The sequence below is a fragment of the Xyrauchen texanus genome, chromosome 13 (genome assembly GCF_025860055.1).
Source record: "Xyrauchen texanus isolate HMW12.3.18 chromosome 13, RBS_HiC_50CHRs, whole genome shotgun sequence".
In the NCBI taxonomy this organism is placed as follows: domain Eukaryota; kingdom Metazoa; phylum Chordata; class Actinopteri; order Cypriniformes; family Catostomidae; genus Xyrauchen; species Xyrauchen texanus.
In genome coordinates, this window is record NC_068288.1 from 27,850,487 (window position 1) to 27,868,167 (window position 17,681).

General features: G+C 39.3%; 1 protein-coding gene across 1 annotated transcript; it reads right to left on the reverse strand.

Moving 5' to 3' along the window:
- Positions 1 to 118: 118 nt before the first annotated feature.
- Positions 119 to 17,277, reverse strand: LOC127653980 (thrombopoietin receptor-like). The gene is made up of 12 exons (XM_052140875.1): positions 17,169 to 17,277; positions 16,406 to 16,526; positions 15,421 to 15,608; positions 15,166 to 15,305; positions 14,909 to 15,056; positions 14,564 to 14,675; positions 14,266 to 14,429; positions 10,404 to 10,546; positions 10,088 to 10,247; positions 9,907 to 9,988; positions 9,704 to 9,791; positions 119 to 1,177 (listed from the first exon to the last, which is right to left on the reverse strand). Exons 1-12 carry the CDS (start codon positions 17,248 to 17,250, stop codon positions 743 to 745), a joined length of 1,863 nt encoding a protein of 620 aa, XP_051996835.1. The 5' UTR covers positions 17,251 to 17,277; the 3' UTR covers positions 119 to 742.
- Between the last annotated feature and the right edge of the window lie 404 nt (positions 17,278 to 17,681).

Here is a 17,681-nt window from a genome sequence, read left to right on the forward strand (position 1 = left end):
TGTGTATGTAATGGAATATTCCATCTAACAGAATGTGTACTTATTCAAGTCAGGGTGATCTGTCTTCACACTTTAAGAATTTACACTAGAAAATGCTTTATTGTAAACCCATTTTATACATTTTATTATGGGATAGCAAGATGCTCATACATTTCCTGTTTATTATTTAATGATTGTCATTTACATTTTCATACAATGTACTATAAATTTCATCAAAAATCATTTTTTTTATATATATATATATTTTATGTACACACACAATAAAGCAATTGATTGCCTCCAGTTGAGATTTCGGTTCTTTTGTTATGTTCATTAAAAGATTAAGTATTCTTACAAACAAAATATTACAAATATACAAGCATAATTGCTGAAGTAGGGTCATAGTAAATTGGTTACTTTATACGGCAATATACAAATTGTATTTACTTGGTCCCCATCATGAGAATATGGAAGTGCATAAGCAAGGGCGAAGATATGGCTTGAAAATTAGGGATTTGCAGTGTGAAGTATTTACATGTTTACATTGATCATGGAATAAATATTGGGGGGCTTGTTTGTTTTCATTATTGGGGGTGGTTAGGTTTTCAGCCCCCCCTCCCCATATAATTCATATGATGAAAGTAAATTGATTGCTTTTATTGATGTTCCTAAATTCATTGCATTTAACAAATGTCCTTTTGAAATCTCTTATTGTTTAAATGTGAATAAGCTTAAGACTTTATCACAAATTAAAACTTCATGACTATAGCTGTATGTTTGTATAGCAACATGCTGAGTTATACTCTTGAAGCTCAGATTGTTCTGCCAGAACGAGATAGGAATGGTTGAGAATATTGGTGGTGCTTTCTGGGAAGGTGGTAGAAAAGGTATCGGGGTAAGAGGATATTTTTTTGATGGCTAGGTGAGATAAATTAACATCCTTGTACACATAGTCATTCCCTGTGAAGCATGGGATTATGTCATTGGTGTTCAGAATGACATAACCTTGAGCAATCTCCAAACCCTCCCCAAAATCTTCCTCATTCTTTTCACCAGCCAGGATGCCTCGTTCAGTTTGAGAGAGACAGGTAGCCACCTTACAGGGTTTTTCTGTAACTGCAGCCTTACTTTCAGACAGGATCTCCAACACTGATGTGGCAGCATCATCATTGCATTGCTTGACAATGAAGGTTGGCTCCTGAATTAACAACAGTAAAATTGAAAGAATTACATGAGAAAAGGGCAAAAGCATGTTTTGAAGCATTAAATTATTTTAATGAATTCTGAAGTTAGTTCTGGTCCTCTAATCTTGTCGTACAAGTGACATTGCAAGATTGTTGTTATTCAGGGTAATAGCACTGGGACTATTTACTGTTTAAATTAATCCAGTTGTCTGTGTTTGTGGTGTTTTAGACCATATGTGCATCATGTAATGAGTAATTTACAGGCAGGCAATCATTTTCACAAAATAAACCCCGTCAGGGTGATCAGGATTCCAACATGTTGCAAATCAAGTATGACACTGAAGAGGTTTATTTTATGATTATGACCAGCTGACTAAATCATCCATCTTATTGTGGCTACATGCTAAATAAATTATTAAACAACATTAAATATTGATTTGAGTTAAAATTATGATATTATGTGAGAAGAAAGAGACCGCTAAGTTTCCAGAACCAGCTGAACTCCACTTCTGGTTTGAGTTCTGTTAGTGTTACCATTTTAGTGTTAAATCTGACTGCTCATTATCCCACTTCTTACAAGACTACTTGCCATATACACTCACCTAAAGGATTATTAGGAACACCTGTTCAATTTCTCATTAATGCAATTATCTAATCAACCAATCACATGGCAGTTGCTTCAATGCAATTAGGGGTGTGGTCCTGGTCAAGACAATCTCCTGAACTCCAAACTGAATGTCAGAATGGGAAAGAAAGGTGATTTAAGCAATTTTGAGCGTGGCATGGTTGTTGGTGCCAGATGGGCCAGTCTGAGTATTTCACAACCTGCTCAGTTACTGGGATTGTCACGCACAACCATTTCTAGGGTTTACAAAGAATGGTGTGAAAAGGGAAAAACATCCAGTATGCGGCAGTCCTGTGGGCGAAAATGCCTTGTTGATGCTAGAGGTCAGAGGAGAATGGGCAGACTGATTCAAGCTGATAGAAGAGCAACTTTGCCTGAAATAACTACTCGTTACAACCGAGGTATGCAGCAAAGCATTTGTGAAGCCACAACACGCACAACCTTGAGGCGGATGGGCTACAACAGCAGAAGACCCCACCGGGTACCACTAATCTCCACTACAAATAGGAAAAAGAGGCTACAATTTGCAAGAGCTCACCAAAATTGGACAGTTGAAGACTGGAAAAATGTTGCCTGGTCTGATGAGTCTCGATTTCTGTTGAGACACTCAGATGGTAGAGTCAGAATTTGGCGTAAACAGAATGAGAACATGGATCCATCATGCCTTGTTACCACTGTGCAGGCTGGTGGTGGTGGTGTAATAGTGTGGGGGATGTTTTCTTGGCACACTTTAGGCCCCTTAGTGCCAATTGGGCATTGTTTAAATGCCACGGCCTACCTGAGCATTGTTTCTGACCATGTCCATTCCTTTATGGCCACCATGTATCCATCCTCTGATGGCTACTTCCAGCAGGATAATGCACCATGTCACAAAGCTCGAATCATTTCAAATTGGTTTCTTGAACATGACAATGAGTTCACTGTACTAAAATGGCCCCCACAGTCACCAGATCTCAACCCAATAGAGCATCTTTGGGATGTGGTGGAACGGGAGCTTCGTGCCCTGGATGTGCATCCCACAAATCTCCATCAACTGCAAGATGCTATCCTATCAATATGGGCCAACATTTCTAAAGAATGCTTTCAGCACCTTGTTGAATCAATGCCACGTAGAATTAAGGCAGTTCTGAAGGCGAAAGGGGGTCAAACACAGTATTAGTATGGTGTTCCTAATAATCCTTTAGGTGAGTGTAAATCAATAAATAAATGATCATGAAATAATGATTGGAGTTTAAATTATTTAGTACAACTATTTTACTTGTAAAGATTGCAAAGTGATATGAGAAGGAAAAACTCACAATACCAGATGTCCAGTGAAAAATCACTTTATCCCCAGATATGAGGAAATTATTCAGAAATATCAGACCACTGGATGGTGTGATTGACCAATTAGGATTGAGTATTCTAAAGAGCCATGTAATAATTAGCAACATTGAATGGTTGATCTTGATCCTTCTTTGTCTTCATTTGAAGCAATTTTTGTTAGCGCAGCAAAAGTAGTTAAAATCACTATCTAATGTGTTTTATGTCAATAGTAACATGTTTTAAAGGGTTAGTTCACCCACAAATGAAAATTCTCTCATCATTTACTCTCATGCCATCCCAGATGTGTATGAGTTCCTTGCTTTTGCTGAATACAATTGAAGATTTTTAGAAGAATATCTCAGCTCTGTAGGTCGATACAATGTAAGCGAATGGGTTCCAAAATTTTGAAGCTCTAAAATCCACATAAGCAGGGCCGGACTTGTGCTACCATTTCGGAAAGAAAAATATATGATATAGAGAGCACCATAAATGTGCTTCAGGCTCTAGCTACAAACACAGAGAACAGAAGCATTATACAGTATGTGAGTGACATCAAAAACATTCTGTAATCACTCTGCTTAAATTCCACTCTAGGTTTTTCATCTCCCGCAACAAACTATATTATTAAATGTAGGTCTACATGCATAAATGGAATGGCATACATCTTTATTATAATCAGGAAAATAAATAAAAAAATCAGTCTGGTTTTCCAGTAGCACATAAGCAGCTATCTCTATGGCATATTTCCCAACAGAATTGTTATCTCAATAGCACTCAAAGGTGCTGTAAGCAATTATAATTTTTTTATGGAAAGGTATGCAAAAAATTGTCCTACTCCCTGAAAGATATTAATGAAATAAGTGCTGTGAGATATCTCTGCAATCTCTGAGACAGCTCTTGTAAACTACAAACATATTTGTGCTTTATTGATTTTGCTTTAAAAATAAAATGAATTGATTGAAACTCCAAAAACTTGAAGAAAATATATTTCTAAATTCAAATTGCACTTTAAACGAAACGTAAAAAGTAATTAAAATAACAAAGTGATCCAAAAATCTCACATAACGATAGGTTACCTATTCTGTAACCCCCGTTGTCTGAAACAATGAGTGGAGAGATCCAACAATGGGAAGGGCATATGCATCTGACCTCTGCCAGAATACAGCTCTGCCGCTGTAAGGCCCACCCTTACCTGATGGCAAAAAAAGGACCTGTTCATGCTACTTTACTCAGTGAGCATATTCACTTCATGTGAAGCAAGCGGGGAAAGCTTGGTGGATCTCTCCACTCGATGTTTCAGATAACTGGGTTTACAGAATAGGTAACCTATCGTTCTCTTTCATCATCTTGTGTTCGAGATCCACCTTTGGGAAGATATGGACAACTCCCCAATTGTCCTTTACACTCACAGGGAGATGGAGTTGTCATGCTTGAGTTCGCTGCCATGGGTAGCAGCTACTTAGAGCCTATGGTGCAGGAGTTTCCTTAGCAAGGACATACAAACAGCTTACATACATTGGCTGCAATTTTCAATGTGTTTGAATCCCATGCACACAACGCAGAAAGCATGGGATTCTCTTGCTGCGATAAGTGCTGCGCAAGCAGCAGGTCATGCTCGTGACTGCAGGTTACCGGGCGCAAGCAGATGATTAGGGTTTGGGATGTTACAGAAAAAATCTTGAGTAATAATCCACCAAATAACAGGCGGTTAGCCTGAGATGCAAGGACGTACAGGTCCTTTTATGCCCTCAGGTAAGGGTGGGACTTTCAGCAGCATTGGACATGCACTCCTGTCTGTCAAGCTAGACTTGGTGCAATTGGATGCTTCTGCAGAAGTCAGGTGAGAAAGCCCTTCCCATAGGTAGATCTTGAACACGAGAATTTAACATTTCACATCTACAACTAATACAAATTAAGAACTAAAGACAATTAGGCCTATATGTAAAGATAATTATAATAATAGGCCTAATTACTGAAATATAAAATAAAATTCATTACCTCAGTCTGTCCATTAACAAATAGAAAACACCAGTTCACCGTCTGTAACTCACTTCGACGTTGTGTCGAAGCAACGCTAGTGCAGTGCAGTTTGCCCCTGGGCACTTCGACAGCGCAATACTAAAAAAGAGTGTTGTATAAAGAGTGATTTTCTCTAAAAGAGTAATTCTCTCTAAAAGAGCAATACACAGCGGCGTTGAACGTCCTTTTCAGGACACGTCTTTATAAAGATACCCTTCTGCCCCTGTGTAGTTCCTGGATGCAGTAGAGTGCTCTCCGCTTCAGAGGGCCGGGTATGTCCCCGCAAAACCCCGTTGACTTCCTTCCAGGCTCGAGGCAACAGCGGCTCGCCTCACAGCCAGCCTGCCTATCCTCTTGAGCCCCCCGAGCTGGATGAGCTCGCCACTGCATCGGAGAGCGGTCCGGCATCTGTCGCGGAGGACTCATCAGGGCTGCCACCTTCGGGCCAGCACGCCCAGGCTGAGGCTGACGCCCAGATGTCTGACATGCTTGCCCGGGCCGCCGCCAGCGTGGGGTTGGACTGGAACCCTCCGTCCTCCCCACAGCCGTTGCGGCTGGATGATTGGTACCTGGGGTCTGCGCGCCGCTCATAGCCACACCCCTCCGGTCCCTTTCTTGCCAGAGGCGAAGTGTTGGGCGAGGCGAGGTGTTGTGTCCTCATGGGCAGTGGCCAGAGGCACCTCCCTGGCAGACATATGCAAAGCAGCGGGTTGGGCAACACCTAATACCTTTGCGAGATTCTACAGTCTCAGGGTAGAGTCAGTCTCGTCCCGTGTTTTCTCAGGTCCGAGCCGGTAGAACTCCGTAACACGCTGATGGATTGACCAGGTGAATCGCTTGCACCTAGCTCCTTTTCCCTCAGTAATACTGTGCGCTTTTTGTCCCAGGAGAGCCCACTCACTCGGCTCCCTGGATGACGCCTCCCTAGCCCTGTGGGTCCGCAATTCGGTGGAGGAATTCACCGACCCAATCCACTGCGGGAACTCAAATCTACCCTGTACTGGAATAGGTGCTCCGCAGGTTAGGGCTCCTACGTGGACAATCCACCTGTGTGTATTTTCCACAGTACGGTCTCCTTACGAGTGGACCCGCGTCTCCCTTGGACAGTTCCCGCTGCCCCCCGGTCGCCGTGTCTGTAGCAACTCCTCCCTCCGAAGAGGCGGGATCTACCACCGCGCCACTTCCCACATGTGACATAAAAGCCCATGTGGTGTATTTCGCCACTTTTACCTCCCCCTCTCTGGGTGGGTGTGGTCTCTGCAGGTTCTTTTCCCCCTGAAAGAATAGTAAAATGGGTAAGACCCCCTTCCCACGATGCGTGTAAGGGCCCCAGCCGTTTTGCTCTATGTGAGAAACATAGAGAGAAAAGAGGCCCGGCTAGGCTCGGCCCGTTCCCATGTTGGCAAGCGTCGCCTTGTTCCCCTGTCTAGGATAACTATAAGGGTTTCCGACGACTTTATGGAGCATTGGGGAAGGGTACATGCAGTCTGATACAGCTGGTCATTTTGGCACGTCAAGTACCTGCCCGCTCCTGTGTCACCAGTACACGTACACAGCTCAGCACATGGCGTGATTTAAATTGGACCCCTAGTGTCGCTTCTTCGACACAATGTCGAAGTGAGCGACAGACAGGGAACGTCTAGGTTACGGATGTAACCTCCGTTTCCTGATGGAGGGAACGAGACGTTGTGTCCTCCCGGCAATGTCGCTGAGCCGAGCCACTGTTGTGGCCGGACCACTTCCGGCTCCTCCTGAATGAAACAGATGCATTTCTCCGCCTTTATACCCGTATATCCTAGGTGTGAGCCCAATAAATACCATTGTGTTCTCAAAATAATGCGACCAATACATGATACGATCGTTTGTGTTCCCGCAACTGCTTTCAGGTCCTTGAATAACGTATAACACGCGAGTAAGGGCAGTCGGTGGACTTTATGGACCTCCTAGGTTAAGATGTTGTCCCCCTAGGGAGTTGGTGCCCTACGCAGACCATGTAGTATGAGTGTAGGGAGCGGCGGTACTGACTGTAAGACATTATAGATATTTCTGTTTCATTTTTTGTTTTTGTTAATGCATGATTTCCTGTAAAGCTGCTTTGAAACAATGTGTTTTGAAATGCACAAAAAAAATGACTTGACTTTCGTCAATATTATTAGCGAACCTGCAGAGTTGCCTTCACAAATCATAAGCGCGAACTGCTCCGTGGAAATAAAGTGAACAGCACACAAAAGTCACAATGATCGGAGATCACTTGCAGAATTCTCATAGACAACATTATTCTTGAAAACTGTTTTGACGAATGAGAGAGTTTACATAAACATGTTTCACGAGTCATGCTCCCACTGCACGCCTCTGAAACAGTCAGACAAGGGCATTGACGGCTTTTCTTTCATCAGTTCTTAAAAATATAATAACTTGTGTTTCTTCAAGTGCGTGTGTTTGTGACGAACAGCGTTTTTTGTCATATATCACTCCGAGACTTCTTACAGGTTGCCCACCACAGTTGCGGGTGGAACAACAAGTTTACCGGTGCATAAAATACCCTTATTTGGATGAGGATCTTACGAATAAGGTGCTGGGTTCATCCTTGTCATATTTATCAGGTGGCGGATGCTTGTTTCACAGACTTAGCTACTGATTAATACTGTGTATTTGTATTTGGCGTCTTCCCAAAACCAATGTTTTGGCATGTCCTGATATTGTTGATCATCGGTCGTCAAGTTTCCATCCATTTTTCACGCAGTTTTGTTATCGACAAAGTGAAAATGCGTAATAAAAAAAGTTTACGAAACTTGCCGACTTCTGCTTGTTTCCATTCATATGGCCTTTTATCGATAAAAATGGCGCATCAACATTATGATGCGCTACACTTTTTGACACAAAAAACCCCTTGGATGGAAAGTAGTTAATGATTGTCACAATTGGCATTGGGATATTTGTTAGATATTGTTGTTATCTGAATCAAAATCAGAATGAGCTTTATTGCCAAGTGTGCTCACATACACAAGGAATTTTTCTTGGTGATAGGAGAAACAGTGAGAGACAGAATATAAAACAAGGTAAGAGTATATATTGACATACAAAAAAAATAAAAATAAATACAAATTTAACATATAACAAAGAATGGCATGTGCAAATGTGCAAGTGGTAATATATGTGCAAGGTAGGGGTATGTATATCTGTTGAATTAAATATGAGTAAATTTACATATGTACATGACATATTTATACATTAATGCACTATGGGAGTCCTGAAGACAGTTTAATTATTTATGTGGTAAATGGCCTAAGGGTAAAAAACGTTCTTGTGCAGGGTGTGTGGGGTCCAGAGTGATTCTACCTGCATGTTTCCTCACTCTGGAGACATACAGGTATTGGAGGGTAGGCAGGGGTGGCACCAACAAATTCTCTCAGAATTGTAGTTTCTTTCTGTCTGATTTGGTGCCTGAACCAAACCAGACAGTTGTAGATGTACACAGGACAGACTCAGTAAAGGCTGTACTGGGTGCGCCCATGGGCTGGACTCCAGTCTAGCCCAATGGTAAATCCGGTCTTGCACATAAGGGCAAAATAAAAGTACTCCAGACGACTCAATCAATATATTCTGAAGCGATTTGTGTGTGAGAAACAGATCAATAGTTGCATGTAAGTCCTTTTTATACGATAAATTCTCCTAAAGTCAGTTTCCACTTCACATTCATTTTCTCAATCTCTTTTTTCTGTTTTTGGGATTCAAATCCTTCTTGCATATCGCCCCGTAATGGGCAGAGAGGTGCATTTATGACAAAACAATATTAAATATTTATCTTTTTCTCACCCACACCTACCATACCATGTATGAACACATGGATGTAACAACTGGAGTCATGTTGATTACTTTTATGCTCTCTCAAATTTTTGAAAACTTTCACTTACTGTCACAGTTCCTCCTGACACTCCCAGCACTTACACTCCACGATCTCTCTCTCCCGAGTACTAATCACCTGCACCTGAATCTCGTTTCCTCATCCATCAGCTCCACCTCATAAGCCCTACTCTCCTGTCACTCTTTGTCTGGTCTCAATGTCGATTACAGACTCACTTACTTGCGTCAACTTCAAGACGTTACTTTGTCTACATTCCAAGCTCCTCGCTCCTACGTTCCAGCAACGATCTCCCAAGTTCTCCTCTCCATCGCTCCAGTGTGTTCAAGCTCCTAGCTCCATCGTGCCTTCGTCAAGTTCCCATGTTCTCCTCTCCATTGCACTGCAGTCTTCACTCAGGTTTACCTGCATACCCTTTATTCACTCAAACTACACCTCCGTGTTCAACACAACCATCGGGTCTGAGTATCTGTTACACTTACATTGTGAGGAGCTACTGAGCTGAAATATTCTTTAAAATATCTTAATTTGTGTTCTGCTGATGAAAGTCATACACATCTGGGATGGCATTATGGTGAGTAAATCATGAGAATTTTATTTTTTGGGTGAACTATCCCTTTAAGAACTGTTGTATAAAAGCAATATCACATTTAAAATTGTGCTGTTGTATTCAGTACAGAAAACATGCTTGCTCATGTGATATTGCTTTTCAAAGGTCATATGAATTACCCAGTTTGATCTGCTGATATCTGCCAGAAAACTCTCCAGCACCTTGTTTAGGTTTGGGACTGATGGCCACAGAGACTTCTTGACCTTACTAATGGAGTGAAAGTAGGGTACATAGGTTTATATTCATTTATAGTTACATTTTGTACACATTTTAGAGCATAGCTCTGAAGTGTAGAGCATTAGAGTGATTTAGACTGAATTACCTGAAGTATCTAGAGAAGAAAAATCTGATTGCTAAGGCAATGATCAGTAAAGCTACTGGTATGCAGACAATAAAGATCCATTCTGTGTTAAAGCAGGAATTATTATTCAACATTGCCCAGGGCTTTAGAGATGCATTGTATTGTGCATTGATCATTACATACTATCCAAAAGTTTGTCTACCTTTGCCTGAAGGTAAGTGGGCAGTGAGTGGTTTTGACCAGTCACTCCAGTATCCACTGTAGATTGATCCATCAGGTTGTGCTCTGACCTGGATGCTGTATTGGCCTGCCAGTTGCACATCCAGACAAGTGCTACTCTTGGAACTGGGTACTGTGAAAAGCTACCATAGGATAATATTTGAAAGCTACATGCAATTGTTTATCACACAACTGATTCCGAGCAGAAAGCAGATAAATACCTGCCATACTATCATCTATCAACCATCAGTATCTATCAGTATTTTTTAAATTGTTAATTTCACGTTATCTAATCTCACCTTCCACTCATTTTCTCCTTGGAGCTGATATTGGACTTGGTACATTAGATACTGAGAGATCATCAAAAGAGGTGGATCCCAGCTTAAACAGAGCCTCCTGGCTTCTGTCTGTTCCTGCAGCCCTCTTGGAGGCTCTGTTTGGACTGATGAAAAAAGAAAGTGAGAGGAAAAAAAAAGACTTCTGGCCTTTGGCTGTCACTCTCATTCAGGAAGAATTAGTAACAAACATTCCAATTTTTAATGTATAATGTGCACTATTTGAATAATAACCTTTTCAAAAAGCACTGTGCAGACATCACATTCATGGACAACAATGGTATTCACATGGCACTTCAACGTATATCAAACAATGCCATGATATTATCATGAACAGTGTTAGGTGTAATTTGATTATCATTTTCAAATTGGTAATTTCTGTAATCTAACTGTGTAACACATTACATTTTAAATTCTTGTAATCAGATTACAATTACTGACATTAAATGAATGTAATAACTCTTAAGTACATTACTAGGGAGACACTTATTTCTAAAATTATAATATTTATGTTGAATACATTAAAAACATGAATTTTGTTAATATCTTAATACATGTGTCAGCTGGAGAATCACTAATGAGACATGCTGAGTGAATGACATCACTGAAAAAGGAGGAAATATAGACATTACTTTGAATTGTTTTAAAGTAACTTAAAATTAAAATAATTAGTAATGTGATTACTTTTTCAATTAAGTAATTGGTAAAATAATTTGATTACAGTTTCTAGAAAAGTAATTAATAATATAGTTGCAAGCAGCGAAGACGGGCCCAAGCACCATGGCTCCATTTCCACCTGGTGCCTTTTGGAAAACCTTTTGGTCATATGCATTTGGTCAAGTAAACAAGACACCATGTCTTACCTTCTGCTCATACCTAATGGTTAAGAACATTGTGTGTGGTAAATTAAATAAATGTGTAATTATGGAAGGTTTTGGAATACCTTGAACATCTATTGTTGCCAGCTGGAGGCCCTATGACCGTGACCCACCATAGCCACATTCATGTCATAAATGTTATTAAACAAATGGCTGAGTTTGTAAAATACACTCGAATACAGAATACAGATATCATCATTGAATTTGATCCGTTGCCATGACAACACTTCAAGATATCAAGAATCCCTTCATAATTTTACATCGGTGGTGTCTTGACATTATTGTTAACAATTTTTAAGAGATTTGGGTAAATGTAAGGGGACTATTTCAAAATAGTCACATAACAGGAATGTTGGGTGGAGCTAATGATTGCTTTTTTAAACTTGTCCAGCTTGATGAGAACAATATGTGTACTAAGTTTGGTGACCTTTTGTCAAAAGGTGGTGCTATAAAGTCCCCTCTCCTCACCCATTTGTTAACTTTTGCCCAGGCCTAATGGCCAAAAACTCTGATGTGTGTGTCAAATTACATAACATTTTAAGCATGCCAAGTGCCTCAAAACCATACATGTATATGAAGAAAGGAATGATAAAATTTAGTCCATTGCCATGGCAACAGTATTTAAGATATCAAGAATCCCTTCATAATTTTACATCATTCTTTTGACATTATTGTAATCAATTTGGAAGCAATTCAGGTCAACATAAGAGGGCTATTTCAAAGTCTGTTATGAGTGCCAGACTTCCTGCTGCTAGTAGATGGTGATATGACAGTGACCCACAATAGCCACATCCATGTGATCAGCCCCCAAGACCAAACATACAGCTCAATTTTGATCTAAATTGCACAATGCACACAGAAGATATAAGACAATTCCTGTTTCCCATTCAACACCGTTCAATATTAAAATCTGTTTCTAATTTAACATCTTAAATGTCTTGGCATGATGTTGCTCATATTTGGGGCCAGTCACATGAATCCCCTAGGAGGAGGAGTTCAAAATTCAGGGCCAGCAAATTTCAAAAAATTCAAAATAGCCGACTTCCTGTGGGGTGGAGCTAATGACTGTGAAAGTTTTCTGGCTCGGTGAGTACAATATATGTAGCAAGTTTGGTGACCCCACCACTTTTTTCAAAGGGTGGCACTACAGAGCTCCCCTGTCACGCCCATGTGTTAACATTTGTTAAAAGTGTCTTACTTCCTGATTAATTACTTTAGATGAAAAAGGGGGTACTACAGAAAAACGTGCCCATTTTCCTGCACCCCCCCCTCACTTTCAGTGTTTGGGCCCTAACAATAATAATCCTTAGAAGAACAATAAGACCTCCATACTTACAGAGCTTGGACCCTAATAATAATCCTCTGAAGAATAATAGGGCTATAAAATGCAAAATGTCCCAGAATTTGAATAATTTCAAGCGATTTGAGAAAGGTACCATTGTACAATGGGGATATTTTCATGACATGTTCATACATGTGCACCCTTGATTATAAGCACACTATGCATGGAGGGGAATCAAACGCATTCAAAAGAAAGTCTGAATCATTTTAGTGAACCGGTTTGTTCGGATGATTGAGATGTTCATAAAAAACATGTCAAAATAAATAAATACATTTTTCCTTAGATCACCCACCAGTTGCGGGTAGGTGAGCAAAATTACTCGCGCATTGAAATGCATTTAGAGGAGGAGCTCGATCTGGATTGAGCCTTGTTGCATTTTGCGGGTGGCGGATGCTATATCACACCCTAGGTGCACATAAAAAATAACGAACGTTCTTAAAGTCGCTCGTAGAAAATTCTCTTAACAGCTAAGATCAATAGTTATCAATAGGCCCAGAACTCTATGCATGTGCTGTCTAGGAGTAGCACTTTCATTGCGCTCGTGAATAGCAGAGCTCACCGTGCACGCATATCAAATCAGATGCGCATTGGCGGCTTTTCTTTCACCTGTTCTTCAAAATATAATCACGTTTCGTCGAACGTGTGTCTTTGTGTCTAATTTCTTGAAACATATCACTCCAAGAAGTCTTACAGGTTGCCCTCCACAGAGGCTGGTACGTAAGCAAAATACTCTGCATGAAAAATCTGCATTTGTCGGGTGTTCATTTCAAACCTTGTTCACCAGGAGTAGGGTGTATGACAAATTCGGAAGGAATTCAAAACAGTGTCATTGACTTCAAGCTTTGCAATCGCACCCACACTTTCTGTTGGAAAATGATCTCTAGAAAGTTTTTTATGTAGACATGCATAAAAATCGATCTTCTAGCAGATCTATCTTTTTTTCTAACAGTTTGTCAACTGCACACCAACATAGAGTTAAAAAACAGGAGGTGATATTAATCACAAATCTAGAAATTTGCTAAAATTGGCAAAAAGTATCAAACTATTAACTCACAAACATAATGTAAAAAGCATAACTTAATGAAGACTTATGCACTGATATAAACTTACAAACTGCTTAAAAGAAGGATTGTCCTTTGTTTTGGTTTTCTGCAGTGCATTTCACGTAATGCTGCCAATATACCAATTAATAATTTTCATCTCTAGATTATTAATTTAGGTCAACATCAATGACGATAAAAAACATGGATAAATGAGCATTGTTGAAAGCAACTTTGTAGAAATGAATGGCCTATGAATGGAAATTAATTGTCTGACTAATGGCCTATTACATTAGGGTTGTCTCATCTCATGAAACTCACTTGTGATTGGCTGGATGGTTGCTCAATCAGCCCAAAGTAACAAAACGCAAAGAATACTGTATACAAATCCACTATTTGTACTCGGTCCCCCACGTCCCCCCTGGCTGCTACTCGCTTGCTCAGCATTGATAATGATACATGGAACCGTGCCCAAAAAAACATGTTAAATTTAGAATATTGCACAGAGATCAAATAGCAATGATTTGGATGATGCCTTATGTATTATACATGGCTTTTACACTCACTGCTGCTGTTCATACTGAAAGTCTTCATGTAAAATGTTCGACTGAATGGTTCCTTGCCAGTGCTGAGATAAACCTGAAAGACAGTGGACTCCTCCCCATACAGGACACACTGATTCACAGAGTCGTTGACTTTGGAACACAACTTCCAACTGCTCCATAAACTTCTGAAAAACCAAACAAGGACAGTAGGAACTGAATTAAACTGCTTGCCTAGCATTTCTATAACATTGAGAGATGTAACACAGGACTATAATAATAATAATAATAATAATAATAATAATAATAAAACACATGATACCTGTTTGTTTGCCTGTAATGTAGGTTATATCTGCCACCATCCAATAATTTTTCACGCCATTTGCATAATACATCATACAGATCATGAGTGCGGCAACGCAAGTCCATTTCATCTGAAAATTGGGCAGAGACTAGAAGGTGAGTGTGCCTATTATTGTCCCTTTGTCCAGCTTCTATAAGTATAATTGTTAAGGTTTGACGAACAGGTAGCACTTTTGAGTCTTTTCTAAGCTTTAAAGTGAGTCATTATTTACTGACACTGCATTGAAGAAACAGACTGGAATGTTCATTAAAACATCTCCTTTTGTGTTCCACATAAGGAGGAACTATTTCTTTCTGCTCTTACCTGCAGATTGTGGCACCATAGCTGTTACAGGACTTGACCACTCACTCCAAAGCCTATTTGAAGCACTGCCACCAGGTCTAGCTCTCATCTGCAGTGTACAGTTCTCTCCTGCAGCCAGAGAGGTGAGCTTATAGGTAGGTCCTGTCACCTGCCAAATGTTGTGCGAGGGCATTGCATTGAGTAAATTAGCTGTTTTATATATATACATTCTACTCATACTGAACAGTACAGTATTTCAAGGTATGCATCAAACTCACCCTTTTAATTGTGCTTTTTTTGTGTTTGGAGTTGTAAAGAATTTCATACTCTGTTTTGTCCACATTAGTCCATTCAACTAACATTTGTCCCACCTCACCAGTCGGATGAAGGGATATATTTGATGGAGGATACAGTATATCTTGGAGGAAGATATGAGCAGCAAGATTTCATTTTAATAAATTTTTTTTATACAGGCTGAAATGGTAAATTGTTGCTGTTAATAAATGCTTCTCATACTGTAAACAAACACTTACGCTGGTCCTCCACACTGACATTCCGGCTGTAGACAGTGGTGTTGGTGTCCATGTCTACCACCCTGAGCTCTGTCTCGATGAACAGAAAAACATCACTGGATGGGAAGGCGCAAATATGTAAGACCTTCTTCTCCTCCTCCTCCTCAAAAGTCTGTTGTGTCACATTACACCTGTTTTCTTCTTCTGAGCTGTTTGATAAAAAAAGTGTTTGTTTCAAGGAAGGCTGTAACCACCACAGTCATCAAGGGGGACATGTCCTCTTTCCAATTTTTCAATTTGAGGGGTTGTTCATTACATTTTAGGAAAAGGCACCACTAATTCAACCAGAAAGTTCTTAATTTTAAACGGTATATATATATATATATATATATTGCTTTATATTACGAAATAAACGTTGTTTTGTTAAAGTATGCTTGCGATAGCTTTCTTTTAAATAAATGCCACTTGGTTTTAACATTTTGTTATGGAATGCAATAGCATTTCTATGTTTAAGGCTTAAGTGTCAAAATACTTTTTTTGGAGGAGTGTTACTGTATGGGATGTGTTACTTTAAAAAAACATGATTCAATTTACAGCTGAACAGTAAGCTTGTGTACCAGCACTTTCACCTGGTTGTAGTGTTGTTTTAGTAGTCTGGCATTGACTGTGTTAGATAAAACTTGCTAGTTGTCTACCACAAGCAAACTTTATTCAAAGTTGTGTAACCCACTTTAAACAGTAAAAATACTGCAAAACTGTCACATTTCTTTTAATAAATCATTTGATACAATTCATCAGTTCTAATTGTCATTCTCCAATTACAATGGTTCCTTTAGCCTAATCTCATAAATGGATATTTAAAAAAAAAAATTCTCAAAGTGGAAATTATGTAAATGAATATGACATAAATATTTAAGCTAACAGACACCTCACTAATCTCTTTGCAGTAATACATTGACACATCACACTATATATAGAAGAGGAAAGTGATACATAGCACTCTTACTCATGAAATCTGTAGATAAAATAATATGACTTTCCCACAGGTGCTTCCCAAAAACAAGTGAAGGTTTCTAGATTCCTGGTGAAACATTTGGGGCTCTCATCTGTAGCCAAAAGAGCAAGATCTAAAAAGGGGGAAAAAACCTTACATGGAGCTACAAAACAAATATAGATCTGATAGTACATTTTAGAATCATCTGTTGTTCACACACATAGCATTGACTTTTACATGGACATTTAGTCATTTATCATATGCTTTTATCCAAATGAGGATCATAACAAGCAGTCTGTCTTACACAAGTCAATATCTGCAATATTGCACTGCCAAATTGAGGAATTACACTTGAGCTCAATTTAAGTAAAAATGCTTTGAAAGATGCATTCCCCCAAAAGAGCTTCATGACATGGGAGGCACAGTTTGTGAGTATTAATGAAATAAGAAAATAATAACAAGTTGGTTAACCATCAAAACTGCACTGTTAAAAACTGGTTACCAAAATAAGAACAATTATCTTGATCTAACCCTTAACATAGTTTTGCTGGCATAACCTAATGTATTCAGGTGTATTCAGAGATGTGAAATAATATATATATATATATATATATATATATATTTATTTTTATTTGAATCAAACACACTTAGATGCTACCACATGAAGCACATTTTGGCTAACATTTTTTTCAATGTACTTTCCAACTTCAAGTGACATGATTTTAATTCATTAAATAGGATTTAATTAGAATTTAAACCCACTCTTGTGCCTTACCTTGCTTTGATATCTGAGGCAATGAATGCACCTGGCGGATCAGATGGAAAATAAATATCCACCAGGAAAACCTTGAATCCATTATTTGCACTGATGGTTTATACACAAAATGATTTAGAAGTGTGTAAATATGTTTGTGTAAAGCACTTAATGTTTTTGGAGAGGGCGGGATGTTGGTAGGTGGTCATCTGACGAGGCCCAGTGCAATAGGAAGTGGTTGCACTGGGGATTGAGGCAGGCACCCAGACCGACAAAAGTGCCTCTTTCTTAAACGCAAACACTCAAGCACAGTACAAACATATGATGAACATCTGAACTCCACAACAAAGCTTTTTTACTTCAAAAGCTTCAAAATGTTACAATACTGAATTCTTTCACTGCACTTCAATTAACGGATTTTTATTACTTGTTAATAAAAACCTTCCACTAAATAATATGGCACGCCACTGTATATATAAAATAAAATCTTTATATAGAGCAGTTGAGGAGATGAGATATCAAGCCTCTGACAAG